The sequence below is a fragment of the Panthera uncia genome, chromosome C2 (assembly GCF_023721935.1).
Source record: "Panthera uncia isolate 11264 chromosome C2, Puncia_PCG_1.0, whole genome shotgun sequence".
In the NCBI taxonomy this organism is placed as follows: domain Eukaryota; kingdom Metazoa; phylum Chordata; class Mammalia; order Carnivora; family Felidae; genus Panthera; species Panthera uncia.
This window is the reverse complement of record NC_064810.1, coordinates 91,691,576-91,707,740: the sequence shown is the minus strand read 5'-3', so window position 1 is coordinate 91,707,740 and position 16,165 is coordinate 91,691,576. Positions and strand designations below refer to the sequence as shown.

General features: G+C 42.9%; 1 protein-coding gene across 4 annotated transcripts in view; it reads left to right on the top strand.

Moving 5' to 3' along the window:
• Positions 1 to 16,165, top strand: part of FNDC3B (fibronectin type III domain containing 3B) — a 363,910-nt gene that overhangs the window by 304,918 nt on the left and 42,827 nt on the right. For all 4 annotated transcript variants that reach the window (XM_049629594.1, XM_049629593.1, XM_049629595.1 and 1 more), the window contains 7 exons: positions 1,773 to 1,844; positions 4,199 to 4,317; positions 6,042 to 6,147; positions 7,055 to 7,227; positions 9,484 to 9,597; positions 9,935 to 10,084; positions 14,074 to 14,354. In XM_049629594.1, coding sequence (XP_049485551.1) covers positions 1,773 to 1,844; positions 4,199 to 4,317; positions 6,042 to 6,147; positions 7,055 to 7,227; positions 9,484 to 9,597; positions 9,935 to 10,084; positions 14,074 to 14,354 — 1,015 coding nt within the window. The remainder of the gene's footprint in view (positions 1 to 1,772; positions 1,845 to 4,198; positions 4,318 to 6,041; positions 6,148 to 7,054; positions 7,228 to 9,483; positions 9,598 to 9,934; positions 10,085 to 14,073; positions 14,355 to 16,165) is intronic.

The window sequence follows — 16,165 nt, the reverse complement described above, 5'->3', positions numbered from 1 at the left end:
ATTAGATTCCTGAAAGACAGAAAAAGGAAAAAGAAAAGGATTTAATTTTTTTATTTTTTTATTTTTTTTTAATGTTTATTTATTTTTGAGAGAGACAGAGTGCGAGTGGGGGAGGGGCGGAGATCGAGAGGGAGACAGAATCTGAAACAGGCTCCAGGCTCTGAGCTGTCAGCACAGAGCCCGATGAGGGGCCCAAACTCAGAAACTGTGAGATCATGACCTGAGCCGAAGTCGGAAGCTTAAGCGACTAAGCCACCCACGCACCCCAAAAAAGAGACTTAAAATAAGATATTACCTGGCAGCCAGGTCATATAAAGGGAATTTAAAATACTGTTAAAGAGGCTCCTGTCTGGCTTGGTCGGTAGAGCATGTGACTCTTGATCTCAGGGTTGTAAATTCAAACCCTGTGTTAGATATAGAGATTATATAAAAATAAAGTCTTAAAAAAAAAAAACCTACAGAGCATTTTTTTTTAAGTTTATTTATTTTGAGAGAGAGCAAGAATGAGGGAGGAGCAGAGAGAGAGAGAAGGAGAGGGAGAATCCTAAGCAGGCTCCGCATTGTCAGCACAGAGCCCCATGTGGGGCAGGAAATCATATACCATGAGATCGTGACCTGAGCCGAGATCAGGAGCCAGACACTTAACTGACTGAGCCACCCAAGCGCCCCAACACAAAACGTTATTAAACTGTTATTGGAGGTCAACCATTGAGACATAAAACTGTTTCAAGTTACCTAATAATTTTGAGGCAGAATTATTAGGATATCTATTTCCTTGGAAGATGGATGTGATTAAGAGAAACTGTAAAAATCTAGGTGTGCTTTTCTTGCCGGATCGTGAAGCTTTTTCCTCACAAAATCCTAGAAAGTAAATGTTTACTTTCATTAGCTATATGCTGTAATATTTAACTTTGTAATTATTGTTTTAAATCTCTTACTGAAATGTGTATACGTTCATGGAAATACCAAGCGAAAGAAGGGCCATGAAGTTCCTAAGTCTGTATCTAAAATAGAGACATGGCAGAACTGATGGTAGAGGGAACTTCTGCATAGTCTTAACAAAATTACAATGCAAGGTATTTTGCTGCTCAGAAAAGAAAACTCGCCGACGGAGTTAGCAGTGGAGTAAATACCCACAGTCCACAGGGCTCTGGTAATAAGCCAGCACCCCTTCCTCAGACCACCTGTCTGGTGCGTTCTCGACTCACAAATTCGGTTGCGTATCAGATTCCCTTGGGATATACAGTATGCTTAGTGGCAAACCGTGATGGAACATATTTATTACGTGTTGATGTTTTGTTTATTTTATCAGTAAATTTTGCACTTCTCTTTCCTTCCCTCTCCATCTCAAAAGAATCCGGTCACTGGTAATCTAAGTGAGGTAAAGAATAAAATAAATAATAAAAGAGTTACGTATTTCATCTTATATAAAAATTATTGAATGTTAAAGAGCAGGCTTCAGAATTCTCAAAGTCGATTTATTAACTTAATTCCTAGAAAAATTAATTCATAGTTTGAGTTTTGCTCATGTTTTGTTAAATAACTCTGACGTTTCTAGACCTAAAAATTCGAATAATCTGATAGCACTCAGGGCTTCTTGGTGGTTTTGTTTGTTTCTTTTGTTTTTCAAGAGTAATACAGTAATTATTATACCTTTTGCTTAAATTCAGAATTAAGGAGTATAATGTGACATGTTTTCTGTCTTCTAATGATATTTGTTAATAAAAATCTATGCCCTTTCATAACTAATAAGGCATTTGCTTACTCTCCAGATCCTCCCAAGGATAATGGTGGTTCAGAAATACTCAAGTACTTGCTGGAGATTACTGATGGAAATTCTGAAGGTGAAGTTTTAGGAAATTGTTTTCCTCAAATCCAGTACCAACCTCTACTTTCTAACGTCCTAAAACATCTTTATGGTAATAGCGGGAAGCCATCAATTCTACCGGTAGTGCCATTACAACAGATAGACCGTAATCACATATTTACAGTTTTCTCTTTTACACACAGCATCAAGGATCAGAGTATGCTTGAAATGTACATTTTTATCATGTTTTTAAATGTTCCGTGTCCTTTCTTTAAGCCAGAGGTCCTAATTAATTGAATAATTAAATTTTCATCCCCTGTCTCGGCACACGTTCGCTGAAAATTCTTACGAGCAGAGGGAGTGGCAGAAGCAATCAGCAGGAAGGATAAGGTGGAGAGAGCAGACGATTTTGGTAATCGACAAGTTCCCACGTACAGCGATGGCAAACAAAACATCGTATTATCGGGAGAGAGTGACAGCGTCACAGTCCCACTTTCCTGACAAGTCTAGCAAATGTCTTTCCATCTTTGTGACATCTGAGTCAGACTGTCATCACTTGTGCACTATGTGGGTTAAAGTAGTACAGTGTTAAAGATCAGATTCCTTAAGAAGTGCCTTTAAAAATACTCGATCTTTTTTTTCTAATAAAACTCATTAGGCTTTAATAGAAAAAAAATATAGCCGTCAGAACTTTTATTTTTTTTAATTTTTTTTTTAACATTTATTTATTTTTGAGACAGAGAGAGAGCATGAACGGGGGAGGGTCAGAGAGAGAGGGAAACACAGAATCTGAAACAGGCTCCAGGCTCTGAGCTGTCAGCACAGAGCCCGACGTGGGGCTCAAACCCATGAACCATGAGATCGTGACCTGAGCCGAAGTTGGATGCTTAACCGACTGAGCCACCCAGGCGCCCCAAGCCGTCAGAACTTTTAAAATGACGTATCTCACCATTCTGATAATCCCCGTAACCATCCATAACAGTGACTTTTGCGAACAAGCCGGGCAGGCGTGTGCTGCTCTTTTACCCTCTGCTTGTGGTGACCACCTGGAGCTCGGGTTTTAGAGCCGGTCCACTTCTATTTTGAACTAAGAACGTAAGAATGCTTTGAGGTGGGCACAGCTGTTCTCATCATAAAGTCCTCTTCTGGGCTAAAAATTTGATTTAGTTTTTTACGTTAAAAAAAGCTACCGAAGAGAGAAGGCAGGTGTCTGCCGTGGCTCCTTGTGAAAGCATGTTTTCCATTTTCGTGACTCTCTTGACCACTGATGATATCAAATCAAACTAGATGCCGTTCTCTACTGAAAGTTAACAGCTTTGCCAGCACATAAAGTGGGTGATTAATTGAATCTTGTCAGTCATCCCTGTTCCCATGTGCCTCTTCCCAGGTTTCTAGCCAGCGATGTCCTAATAACGCTTTTTAGTATCCACCCACAGCCCCCACAGCCCTGGTGCCTGTGACTTCATTGTAAATCTGTCCTAATAAGTGGCCGAGGGAAACTTACTTTAGTAAAGTGTCTTGGGTAATGGGGAAAAATATTTTCCTGGAAACAACTTCATGGAGAGAAGGCCTTGGTGAAATAGTCCCCCAGACGTGTGGCTCTGTAAGGAGAGCAACACAGAGGAGGGAAGCCTGCAGCAGCCCAGATTTGCGAGGCAGGCGGCCGGGGGAAGCGGCCCCCGATGATTTGTCCCTGGTGGCGTCAGCCTTACCGGGCAGTCAGACTGCTGCAGTGGCCCTGCTTACTTTCTTTAGTCCCGAGAAGTGGCCAGATAACTAGGTCACCTGAGTGCTTCATCTTTAATTCGTCACCCTCCCCGCCATTTTTGTCTCTTACGTGAGCTCTGTGAAGACAGCAGGCTTTTTCCCCGAAGGACTCTGTGCATGACGGGGAGATTTCACCCCCTGTGCCCTCCAGCACGTGAGAGCAGGAGGGACTCTTGAGCATGTCCCAGACTGACCAGGAGCCTCCTGGCTGGGCAGCCTTCCCCTACCCAGCTGGCCCCCAAGGCCTTCTCTCGCCACAACCATCCCACAGCTCGCTTGACCCCGTGCTCTGTCTCCGTTTCCGCCCCCCCCACCCCCCATGCCAACGACGGGTTTCTGTGGTTTCCAGCATCCGAACCTCATAGTCAGCAAATATAATAATGGTGGTATTAAGTACTCTAGCCTGCAGTACTAAGTATGAAAAATGACTCCGTGTCATTTTAAATATTTAACTTTGGGAAGGGAAGGGAGAGAGGGCCCTTGGCTATTTAAGAAAAGAAAAAAAAAAAAATAGGAGATGCTGGTTTTCATGGAAACCACTTAGAGCTTGTTCCCCTCAGGAATGGCTGCTACTGTTCCGAGTTTGCAAGAAGCACAAACTCACACACGAGTCTTGTTTTACAGCGAGCCAGTGGGAGGTGGCATACAGCGGATCGGCTACAGAATACACTTTCACCCACTTGAAACCAGGCACTTTGTACAAACTCCGAGCATGCTGTATCAGCACCGGTGGACACAGTCAGGTCGGTTTTGCCGTGGCGTGAAAGTAAAACCTCTTGGGTCGGGTTCAGACAACCACTCTGTAACATCACAAGGCAATTACTCTCTTAGAATGCATCATCACAGCACAGCCTGCCACAGGGTCACATCAGGAAATGAAAACAAGAGTTTTTTCCCGTTGCGTTTTTGGAGGACATGAAAGATAGGCCCGGGTGATTCTCAGCTAAACTGTGGAATTGTCAAGGCGCGTTTGTCACTTAGTTATTTCTGGGAAGACTTTGGCATGATCCCAGGTGACGGTTGAAAATTGAGTGTTGTCCGGAATTCGTCTCGCTAAATAAGAAGAACCTGAGTTATTGCAGTGCTAGAAAAGCATAGAATTCAGGGTCAAAAAGACGTGACCTCCTGCACAGCTCTGCTGTTACCAAACCTAGCAGTTTTGTGAGAACAGGAGATGCGCCTTCCCCAAGGTGCTTTACTGCCATCTGCTGGAAAAACCACACAAATCTATGACGACTGAGCTGAGTGACACCATTGCAGTTGTGCAGTGCCCAACTTACACACCTGTAGACAGCAGCATATCCCTTGCTCTCCACTCTTTACTTGACCTGAGATCGGCTAACATGTCAGGAGCCTTGGTTTCGACCACACAGGGTTCTCATAGGCTTAAAATAACCTCAGAAATACACGGGGAGTGCTCTAGAAATCAGATACTAACTGGCTGTAACACGCATTCAGAAATGAATGAAAGGCAAGATGGTAAAAAGCCATTTTCATCGTAGGGATGTTTCACATCATGGTTTGAAACCATTAATAGTGAGAGACGGTAGCTTATAGCTCTGTGCTGGGTTTATGTTTCACAAGAAGACTTGCCGTTAGGGTGCCTGGCTTTGCAGTCAGCAGTCAGCACACCTCCACTGGTGTCCTGTGTTTTTCTTCCTCCCGCAAGGATAGCAGTGCCGTGATGTATAGGCTACCCACATAGACAGACTGTGAAAAGAAGGTCCAGTTAGACCACCGTCCAGCACCAGAGCTCTCTGTAGTGCTTCCCTGGGTGGGCTGTCCCCACATCCAAGCCCCAGAGGGTCAGCAGGCACCTCCTGTGTGAGGCGTGGCACAGACGTGGTGCTGCTTGGATGTCTAGGATACCTCTCCCCTGCAGCACTTCTTCTCGGGGAGAAGGGAGCAGTCTGGCCAAGCTGCAGAGTTGCACCTTGTTTTCTCCTCTTGCAGACAGTCGACTTCCACATCCCCAGCCTTGCACAATCAGCTCCTAAAAGGAGGCCCGCTTATTTTAGCATTAAAAGAACCTGCCGGTTAATGTCAGACTCAGTTGATTAATTCTGAATTTATTTGCTCTTCTGCCCCCGTATGTGGATGGTTTCACCGTTTATAGCACCATTTAAAAATGTCATCCAGCTGTTGTTTTGTGTTCTCTTCTGTCCTCACGACAGATCTCTCTAATTTTGGCTTAAAGGAAAGCAGTTGTGTGCTTAGAATACACAACCCGTGGCTACGAATCTGACTTCATAAATAAGCATTTTTACCAGTGCCACATGCAGTGTATGTTCACACCTGACACGCACACGAGAGAAGACCCTTCTGCACAGAAATCAAGTGTGCACATTCACCATGTGATCCCCTTTGGGCAGCATGTTCAGTTACAGGGTAGGATCTGCCTGGGATGTAGAGGTCTGGTGAATTCACAGTAACTAAGAGATGGTTCTCTCCGGTGTTTCTCCTGCAGTGCTCTGAAAGTCTCCCTGCTCGCACACTAAGCATTGCACCAGGTCAGTGTCGACCACCGAGGGTTTTGGGTAGACCAAAGCACAAAGAAGTCCACTTAGAGTGGGGTGAGTGAACAAATCTTCACGTTGACATTGGCGGTTGGGACAACTGGAGGTGGAATTGCAGATTTCATGCTTTGTGATTAAGTTGGCAGTCTGCTAACGACCGTAGTCCTTCGTGTTGAAAATGTCCGCTGTCTGTCTGATGTGTGTTGGCTTGGGTTTGTGTTCTGCGGCACGCCGTCGCTCATCCTGAGGGAGCTACGCTCACTGGGCATTCTCTGTCCTTCGGAGGACACTTGCCTAGAAAATCTTGCACAGCAGCCAGTCTTTCCCAGGAGTTTTTCAACTCTATTCACAAAAGCGAAGTGGTGTGCAATGTAGAGATTAAAGCGAGAAGTGGCTCGTAAGGTAACCTCTGATTCTCCTCGTCTTTTGTCACATGTGGGCCCTGGCACTTTGCGGTATGGATTCGAGCTGTACAAGCATTTCCTGTTGTGACAGCAGTTTGCAGCATGTAAACTCGCCAATACAAACCTGCAGAACTCCATCAGACTGTTTTTTTGCCACCACTCGTGTGTGCAGCGTCATAAAATATTGTGCCAACCTTGGGTCATTTATCTTGATTTAATGTGGCCTTTGGTTTTAAGTTAGAAGATTTTCTCCCCTCTGTTTCTTCCTTGTCTTACAATGTAGACATTTGCCAAGCGGTTCTGTTGTTTCCAAATTATTTTGTTGAAGTAATTGAATGTACTTAGATGTAGTTTGAAAAGTACGGATAACATCCTTCAGAAGCTTTTTCTTCCGTATTGCTTTTCTTTTGGGGGGAGGGGAGGGTTCCTTTTTGTAGGAGAGATACTGAGGACCAGCCGCCCCCACACGATGTGTTACAAACCTTGTGGGAAACCAGGTGTGAGCTGCTCAACTGGAAGCATAAAAATGTTCTAAGATGAAAAGCGTTCTCCATTCCCAGACGTTCCTGCCTCAGAAAGTGGCTGTGAGGTCTCGGAGTACAGTGTGGAGATGACGGAACCCGAGGATGTGGCTTCGGAGGTGTACCATGGGCCAGAGCTCGAGTGCACCGTGGGCAACCTGCTCCCCGGAACTGTGTATCGTTTCCGGGTGAGGGCTCTGAATGACGGAGGGGTGAGTACAGGCTTGTGCACCATAACCAGAATACCAAGGTGCTGACACTTCCGTATCCTCCCCCCGAAATTCCTCAGCAGTATCTATCCAGCCTTGGTAGCCATTAAAGAAGGGTATGTGAATCTCATTTCTGAATTGATACATTGTTGTGACTTCATATTGACCCAGCATTAGAAATTTCTGTCAAGTCATTCTGTTAAGAAAGAGTTCAAGGTTAATGAGAAAGAACATCACCCTTTAGCTATTTTGGGTTGTTTTCAAAATAATTTCCTTCTTACCCAGCTATAGAAGCCTTGCCCTTCTATACGCAGCAATATCTCAGGTCAGTTTTTAGAACTGGAGTGGGGTAGAGGCCAGGGAGGCCAGCTTCTTGTTTTTGTTTTGTTTCAAATGAAGACCGGAGAACTCTTCTCAGCCCATCATAGATTAGAAGTCTGTGTCTAGATTACACCCATATTGTATTTATTTTATTTTTAATATTTTATTTATTTTTGAGAGAGAGAGAGAGAGAGAGAGACAGAGACCCCACGATCAGGGGAGGGTCAGAAAGGGAAACAGAACCCACGAAGCAGGCTCCAGGCTCCAGGCTCCAAGCTGCCAGCACAGAGCCCGATGTGGGGCTTGAGCCTGTAAACCACGAGATCATGACCTGAGCTGAAGTCAAACACTCAACTGACTGAGCCCCTAGATTACACCCCTATTTTAAATCGCAGAGTAATGTGGGTTTGGGGGGGTGGGATTCATGATGAGAACAAGGTAACCAGAAACTGTCTTTCTGGTGCAGGCTGCTTCTATACCCCTCCCCACTGCCAGGTATACTCGTGATTTGTACAGATGGGTTCCATGTAAATAAGTAGATATAATTAATTGATAGGATTTTTAAAAATAAGAAAGCACAATTGAGAGCAGCATGAAGTTGGTGATTTTCTCTCGTTCTCGGTAGCCCTGTGCAAGCCTGGCAGAGGAACATGTGTGGGTCTCCAGTCTATTTCCTGTTAGCCACACCGTGAAAACACTTGGTCTGAAGTAGCATCTCAAACCTTTAGCAGGAGCTGGATTCCTTCTAATTACCAGCTAGGAAAGAAATTCAGACACAGTACAACTATCTAAATTAAAAAAAAAAAAGAAGACGACAACCAGAGTGGATCTAACCAATAACAATGTTTTGATGAGAAGATAAGAAAGCTGATGCACCTGAGCTTACATAATTAAAAAGCAGTGGCAGGTGATGACCACAGATGCTGCAGAAAATGTTTTACTGGTGTTTTGCTCTCTTCCCTGTCAGCTGTGCAGGGCATCTCTGCCATAACAAGGATAAATATGCCACTCTGATGCTCCGAGTTTTACTTTCTGTCAAAGAAGAAATTTTTTATCATCTAATTTATCTAATTTATCATCTAATTTATCATCTAAAAATATTATCATCAGCCTTAATTTATTCCTGTTACATTGAAAGTTACCCAGGGGCGCCTGGGTGGCGCAGTCGGTTAAGCGTCCGACTTTGGCTCAGGTCACGATCTCGCGGTCCGTGAGTTCGAGCCCCGCGTCAGGCTCCGGGCTGATGGCTCGGAGCCTGGAGCCTGTTTCCGATTCTGTGTCTCCCTCTCTCTCTCTGCCCCTCCCCCGTTCATGCTCTGTCTCTCTCTGTCCCAAAAATAAATAAAAAACATTGGAAAAAAAAAAAAAAAAGAAAGTTACCCAGGGGCGCCTGGGTGGCTCAGTCAGTTAAGCATCTGATTTTGGCTCAGGTCACAGTCTCGTGGTTCATGAGTTCAAGCCCCATATCAGGCTCTGTGCTGACAGCTCACAGAATTGGACAACCAATCTCGAGTCAATTTTTGTGTGCTAAAAATTAAGCTGCAGTGTACATCTGACTTAGTTATCTTTGACTTCGTTTTCTTTGCTGTCCTGGGAGACATGTTGAAACAGAATGCCATGTTGTGTCAAAAATCAGCATGGTTTTGTTTCTGATGGCACAGTAAAGGGGAAATGTTTGGTAAACCAACTTTCTGATCCTTTTGAATAAAAAGAAATAATACATACATAATAGACACCTACCCCTCAGAGAGTGTATGTAGGAAGAAACCTTATGCACATTCAGTTGAAAGTGAAAACCTTTAGGCAATATGTTTTAACCAGTTGTACTGATGATGGTGTTAGTCTGTCTAGCCCTTGTTTGGTTATAAGCTTGTGTGTGAACACACACGTGTGTGTTCACACTATACATACAGGCATGTGTGTGTTCTTCCCTTTCAGTATGGCCCCTATTCTGATGTCTCAGAAATTACCACTGCTGCAGGGCCTCCTGGACAGTGCAAAGCACCTTGTATTTCTTTTACGCCTGATGGATGTGTCCTAGTGAGTTGGGAGGTAAGTCAGGCACGTGTTCTGCATCGATTTCTGTTTCTTGTACTTTATCTGCCCCCAAATGCAAGTCACGAGGAACCTACAAAGCTATAATTCACATGTAGGTGATTTTACACATTAATCTCTCTTGGCGCTTGCTTCTATCGCCTGGAGTTGTGGAAATTTTACCACTGGTTAGAACTGAGAGGAAATCGAGTACCTCTTTCATGCCTTTCTCTTCCATGTATTTGAAATACCCAGGGGCGTGTTGCTCTGTTTCCCTAAGTTTAGTTAGTTGAGCACAAACATCATGGGATTTTCCTTCTCGGTGAAATTAACTACTTAAACCTCTGCTTTCCAGAGTCCAGAAAGCTCTGGTGCCGACATCTCAGAGTACAGGTTGGAATGGGGAGAAGATGAAGAATCCTTAGAACTCATTTATCACGGGACAGATACCGGCTTTGAGATAAGGGACCTGTTGCCCGCTGCACAATATTGCTGTAGACTACAGGTAGGTTGACATGACTCCGATGTTACTCATAGACCCAGGTGTTCCATGAAGGACTCTCGGGCACTGACCCAAAGGCTTGTGATGGAGACTATCAAGACGGATGATATGGAATGAAGAGTCCTTTTAAATGAAAATAAATTGAATTGTTTTGGTCTTATAATTGATTCCTGCTGCTCTGGGAGGTCCTGTAGCAGAAGGACAAAATCCAATTCTGCGCCACTCTCCTTTTTTCCACCCTTGTGTCCTGTCTGTGAACTCACTGAATAAGTGACCAAATCCAGGGCCGAGGGGTCAGTCACAGCTCCTTAGGGAAGGTCCCTTCTCTGTGAATTCCCCTGAGATGCATGTTTCGGTGGGAAAGACGCTTAAGACTGGCAAAAGACACGAGACGTATATATGCCAGTTGTTAAATGGAGCCAGAAACAAACATTAGAGTGATTTGAACTAGGCTGCATTAGATGACAGGATCCACCTCCCATTTCTCAGTGACCATTATTAACAAGGCTGGTTACAAATAGAGTAACATGAAGAACAGTTGGCTTCTTAGCCTAACCCCTAAAAGTGACAGTAGTCATGAGTTTACTTTTATTGACTTGGGTAAGTGATTATTTTTTCCCCGTTGTAAAGCCTTAATTGTCCTTAGAAAACAGGGTTCTTTGTCCATTTCTTTCCATTTGTTTGGTAACATAGTTTGAGCACCACTTTGTGCCAGAATCAAAGGGTGAACAGGCTGAACAAGAGGAGAGATACCAAGATTAGTCAGATGTGGTTCTTGACCTTGGAGAACTCTGTCTTCACACATGTTTAGATTTAAATAGATAAAAAGGCAGAGATGCCAGATTTAGGTTTCCACCTGATTTAAGTCATGAATCAAATTGCTGATTACAAGTCCATGAACATATCGGTGTCTCTGACCTCTTTGGAGAAAATATTCCCTTCATAAATTAATTTTCCAGATCAACTGAAGCTTCTCTGTTAAATTCTGAAGGCTGCTTTTTCATAAACATTCTGATTAAACTCTTTTGTTATACACGTTCCTTCCTTCTTGAATGGAGCACCTGGGACATAATTAACTCGTCAGTGACTCAGGGTCACGGCACATTATCTGATCTTTATAATAGCAGTGCTGAGTCATTGGGAAAAGGTTATAAAATATGTGCTACACTCCTGTTTTTGGAACAAGGCAGGATATAAATAAAGAACTGTCTGCCACCACCGGAAAAAAAAATTCACTATGCTTTTTGAGTTTTGGGTCTCTCTTTAAAATGTTCTTCTTTTTTCCCCTTCAGGGTATATGCTGTCACTTAGCACTGACTCCCCCAAATGGCATTTTAAAACATACATTGAGTAGAGTAGGAATAGAGCCTGCATAAGAATCTTGCCTCCCTGGTTTGAAAGTGAGGAGTAGAAAATATTTTCAGATGTCCATACTTGTTTGTCATAAAATGAATCAGACCCTGTGAAGGGGGTATTTCTTTTCAGACCACCATCACTATGCAAAAGAAGTACCGTCTTGTCAGGAAAGGGATCTCCTCAACCTAAATTGACTTACTTGACACATGTAGACCAAATATGAATTATTTTCATGAATTAATTGTACTTAACACACTGCAAAGTCAGACAAATAGTTTTTTGAATATTTGGCATCTTAAAATTAAATCATTGTAATACTTATATTGTGTTTTATAAAAATTGGGTAAAACATTTCTTGTTTTGCTCAAGAATTTTTGCACTTTGATATGCTTCCTTAAGGGTATTTTAATTAACAAGTACCAAAATAGTACTGTTCACATGAGACATACTATATATTAGAGGCATGCTTTTATTTATTTTATTAAAAGATTCTTCTGAGGGGCTCCTGGGTGGCTCCTTCGGTTCAGTGTCCCAACTCTTGATTTCAGCTCAGGTCATGATCTCAGGGTTTACAGGATCAAGCCTGGGGAGCGCGCACTCTCTCTCTCTCTCTCCCCCTCTCCCCCTCTATCCCTCTCCCCCTCTCTCCCCCTCTCCCCCTCTCTCCCCCTCTCCCTCTCTCCCTCTCTCCCTCTCTCCCTCTCTCCTGCTCCCAAATAAATAAATAAATAGAGACAGAGAGAGAGAGATCTTCCAAATTATTTGTATTTTTTTTTTTTTGAAAACTGGTCATAATAAGTAGCATAAATCAAGAAAACATTTCTTATGAAATGAAGGTAGTAAAAGAATATGGGATCCAGAGTGGGATCCTGGAATAGAAAAAGAACATTGCTGGAGAAACTAGTAAGGTTTGAATCAGATCTGTATGTAGTTAATAGTATTATATCAATATTAATTTTGTGGTTTTGATCTCTAGTTGTATAAGGTGTTAACATTAGGGAATGAAAGGTGAGAGATGTACACATGTTTCTTTGTACTATTTTTACAACGTTTCTGTAAATCTAAAATTAGTTCAAAATTTAAGGAAAGTTGTTTGTTTTGTTTTTTTAACAGAAAAGAAAATGCTCTTTTGTTCTGGCCTTCCCCAGAAGGGATGCACTGGCTAACAGCCAGGATTTTTCATGTTGACCAATTTAATCTTTACAATGATCCTATGAATTAGGTGTTGCTGTCTCCATTTTACGTCTCAGGAAACAGGCTCAGAAGATCCTAATTTGCCTAAGATCACACAACGTACATACATATGTGTATGCCTACTAACTGCACAGTTAGTAAATAATGGAATCAAGACTTGAACTAAGCTGCAACTCTAAAAACCGTGTGTTTTCCTTCTGGTACATGGTTGATATGAACATGGAGCTTCATGATGTCTTATTTTTCCGCCCCTGTGATAAATTTGTCTTAAAGAATGAAATCTCTATATATATTCTTAAAGTAAATCATGACATTAAAATTTTACCAAGAAAGAGAGTTGGAGTATTGTCATGAAATAGAAGTAGATATGAGAAAATATTACAGTAGAGTTTCACAAGTGGTTTGTTAGCAAATGTATGCTCTGAACTTCTTTGAGATTAACAGTAGTACCTAAGTGTTGTAACTTTTGTTTTGAACCTTTAAGAGCTCAGACTACTTTTGTTTAGTTCTCTAATTTGTCTTTCTAAACTCTCCTATGAATTAAATGAGAACTAGAGTTTAGAGTGCATTTGCTTTTGTAAGGAGGCTGCTAAATGTTTTTAAAGGGAAAAAAATACAAGTTTAACAACATTTATTGAGCACATACTGTGTATCAGACACTGTTCTAGCTGTTGGGGGATGCAACAGTGAGCCAAACAGACAACTTTACCTTTATGCAACTTACATTCTCGTGGTGGTGATAAACGTGGTGATGAAAAATAAAGAAGGGAAATAGGAAATGAGGATCACAGGGGGTGAGGGTAGGGTAGGGTGACCGCAGATTTAAACATGGTGTCCAGAGAGGGCTCACTGTAAGGCAGCACTTGAGAGAAGACGTGAAGATGCTTGAGCAAGCTGTGCAGATGTCTAGGGAAGAAGGTTCCAGGACAGGAGGGGCAGCAATTTGCGAAGGCCCTGAGGTGGGGGCAGACTTGGTGTCCCCGTGGAACAGCAAGGAAGCCAGTGTGGCTGGAGCAGAGTAAGTGAGGGGGAGACTAGGAGGTGATAGAGTCAGAGTGGCCATGGATAGGAGTTACTCGTGCACATGGAAAAGACTAGAAGAAGACTTGCCATTTAGTGTCTACCCCACAGTAACTGTGAGGATGCCACAGGACCATATATAGCCTGAAGTGGGCCAGGCAAATACAAAGTGTTGTTTTAAAGTTATGTTTTATAAAAGGTGACGATGGTGATATTATCTTCTGCTTTATTAACAGAGAAGGTGTCATTGGCGGTTTTTTGGAAAGTGGTCATTGAAGCGAACGTTTTCTGAGATTTCTTTCTACCTGTGTTTCTGGAAGTAAATTGTGTATTACGTCAGATTTCTGTAACAGTGCCTAACACAGAGGCTTCAGAATTTACTGTGGGGTAATGTGGACTTTGTCTTGCTGTTGTCTTTTTAGGCTGTCAATCAAGCTGGAGCAGGACCGTATAGTGAGCTTGTCCTTTGCCAGACACCAGCATCTGCCCCTGACCCTGTCTCCACTCTCTGTGTTCTGGAGGAGGAGACCCTCAATGCCTACCCTGATTCACCTTTTGTGTGCCTTGTACTGAACTGGGAAGAGCCGTGCAATAATGGATCTGAAATCCTCGCTTACAATATTGACCTTGGAGACACTAGCATCACCGTGGGCAATACCACCACCCATGTTATAAAAGACCTCCTTCCAGAAACCACCTATCGGTGAGTGCAGGGAAGCAGAAATGGAGCTGCACGAACACATCAGCACTTGGAGCTATAGACCTTTCAGGTTCTAAAGGCCAAATGACTGAATTCTAATCGTTCTTAATTAATATATTTAAGAGTACTAAATGCAGATATAGCTTTTTTTTTTTTTTTTTTTTTTTTTAACATTTATTCAATTTTGAGAGACAGGGTGTCAGCAGGGGAAGGGCAGAGAGAGAGAGAGACATAGAATCCGAAGCAGGCTCCAGGCTCTGAGCTGTCAGCACAAAGCCCAGACGCCAGGCTCGGGCTCAAACCCACAAACTGTGAGATGATGACCTGAGCTGAAGTCAGACACTTAACCGACTGAGCCACCCAGGCACCCCGTAAATGAAAAATACAGCTTTAAAGCGTGTATTGCTTTGTACTTTGTGAGTCTGTTACAAATTTATACAATTCGTAACCCTCAAGGGAGAATTTCACCTACTGCTTTAAATTAGTTCCTCCCTCTTGGTCTCTTAGCAACCACTTTTCCTTATACTTTTACTGTGACTCATGTCACTCTGTGGGCGCCCTCTGTCCTCTCTGTGGACTTGCCCACCTCTGAAGCTGGGTTCCACCATTTTTTCATTCCCCAAAGCAGACACAATGTTACAAAGCATTTGTGATGTAGCCTTTTACTCAGCCTTTCACAAGGGGCCAGAGGAAAAAGTTACATTACACATTACTGAGCAAAGCTCGGTTGGCATCTGCATTCTTTCTTTCCCCTGGAGTCCTCTCCCAGCCAGGCACCTCACCTTCCATCTTTTTCTCCAACACGGCCTCTTAAAATTTCAAATTATTTAGCTCCGTCTCCAAGTTGCCTCAACTCCCTCAAGATGAAAAGTGCACGACTAGCGTAAGAGGAGCACAGGAACCGTCTGTGGTTACTAGGGTGTGCCCTCTAACCCTTGGTCAGATTACAGACAGTCCTGATTTACAGTGGTGTGAAAGCGATACACAAATCAGTAGGAACTGAGTTTTGATCATCTCCTGGGCTAGGGCTTACATGATGTGAAGCTGTCACTCCTGACGCTGGGCAGTGGCAGTGAGCCACGGTGCCCGGTCAGCCACGTGGTCAGTAGGGTCAACAACTGATGTGCTCACGGCCACTCTGTGCCCGTACAGCCATTCAGGTTTTCACCTTCAGTACGGTATTCAGTATATTTTAGGAAAGAGTCAGTACCTTATAAAATAGGCTTTGTGTTAGAGGATTTTGCCCAACTGTAGGCTAATGTTAAGTGTTTAAATTGGCTAAGCTAAGCTACAGTGTTCAATAGGTTAGGTGTATTAAATGCATTTTTGAATTGTAATATTTCCATCTTACAATGGGTTTGTTGAGATGTAACCCCATCGTAAGCCGAGGAATGTTTGTAAATGTTTCTTGAGGAGGGAAATGTAGAGTATAGATTCAGATTCAGGTCATCAGCTATATCTTTAGGAGGGTTACTTACCATCTCTGTGTTTCAGTTTCTTTTTTCCATAAAATGAGGACAAGATTCTTTCCTTCATAAGCATATTGTAAGGCGTTAATACACAAATATTAAATGCTTAGAAGCCAACAGCACATATTAGGTGCGCAGTAAGTGTGCATTGCAATTTCAGTCATCATCAATCCTGCCATCCAGCAAAAGTGGTTCTTCTTGGGGTAGGATGGAGGGAGTGAAGGACGGGCTAACAAACTTGCTGCTAGAAAAGGATGTATCATCTCATTTATTTTTTTTTCTACTGTGGTTTCTCGTTCTGTGGTCTGACAGACTACCTTTTTTATATTCCCAGAAGCTGAAGAA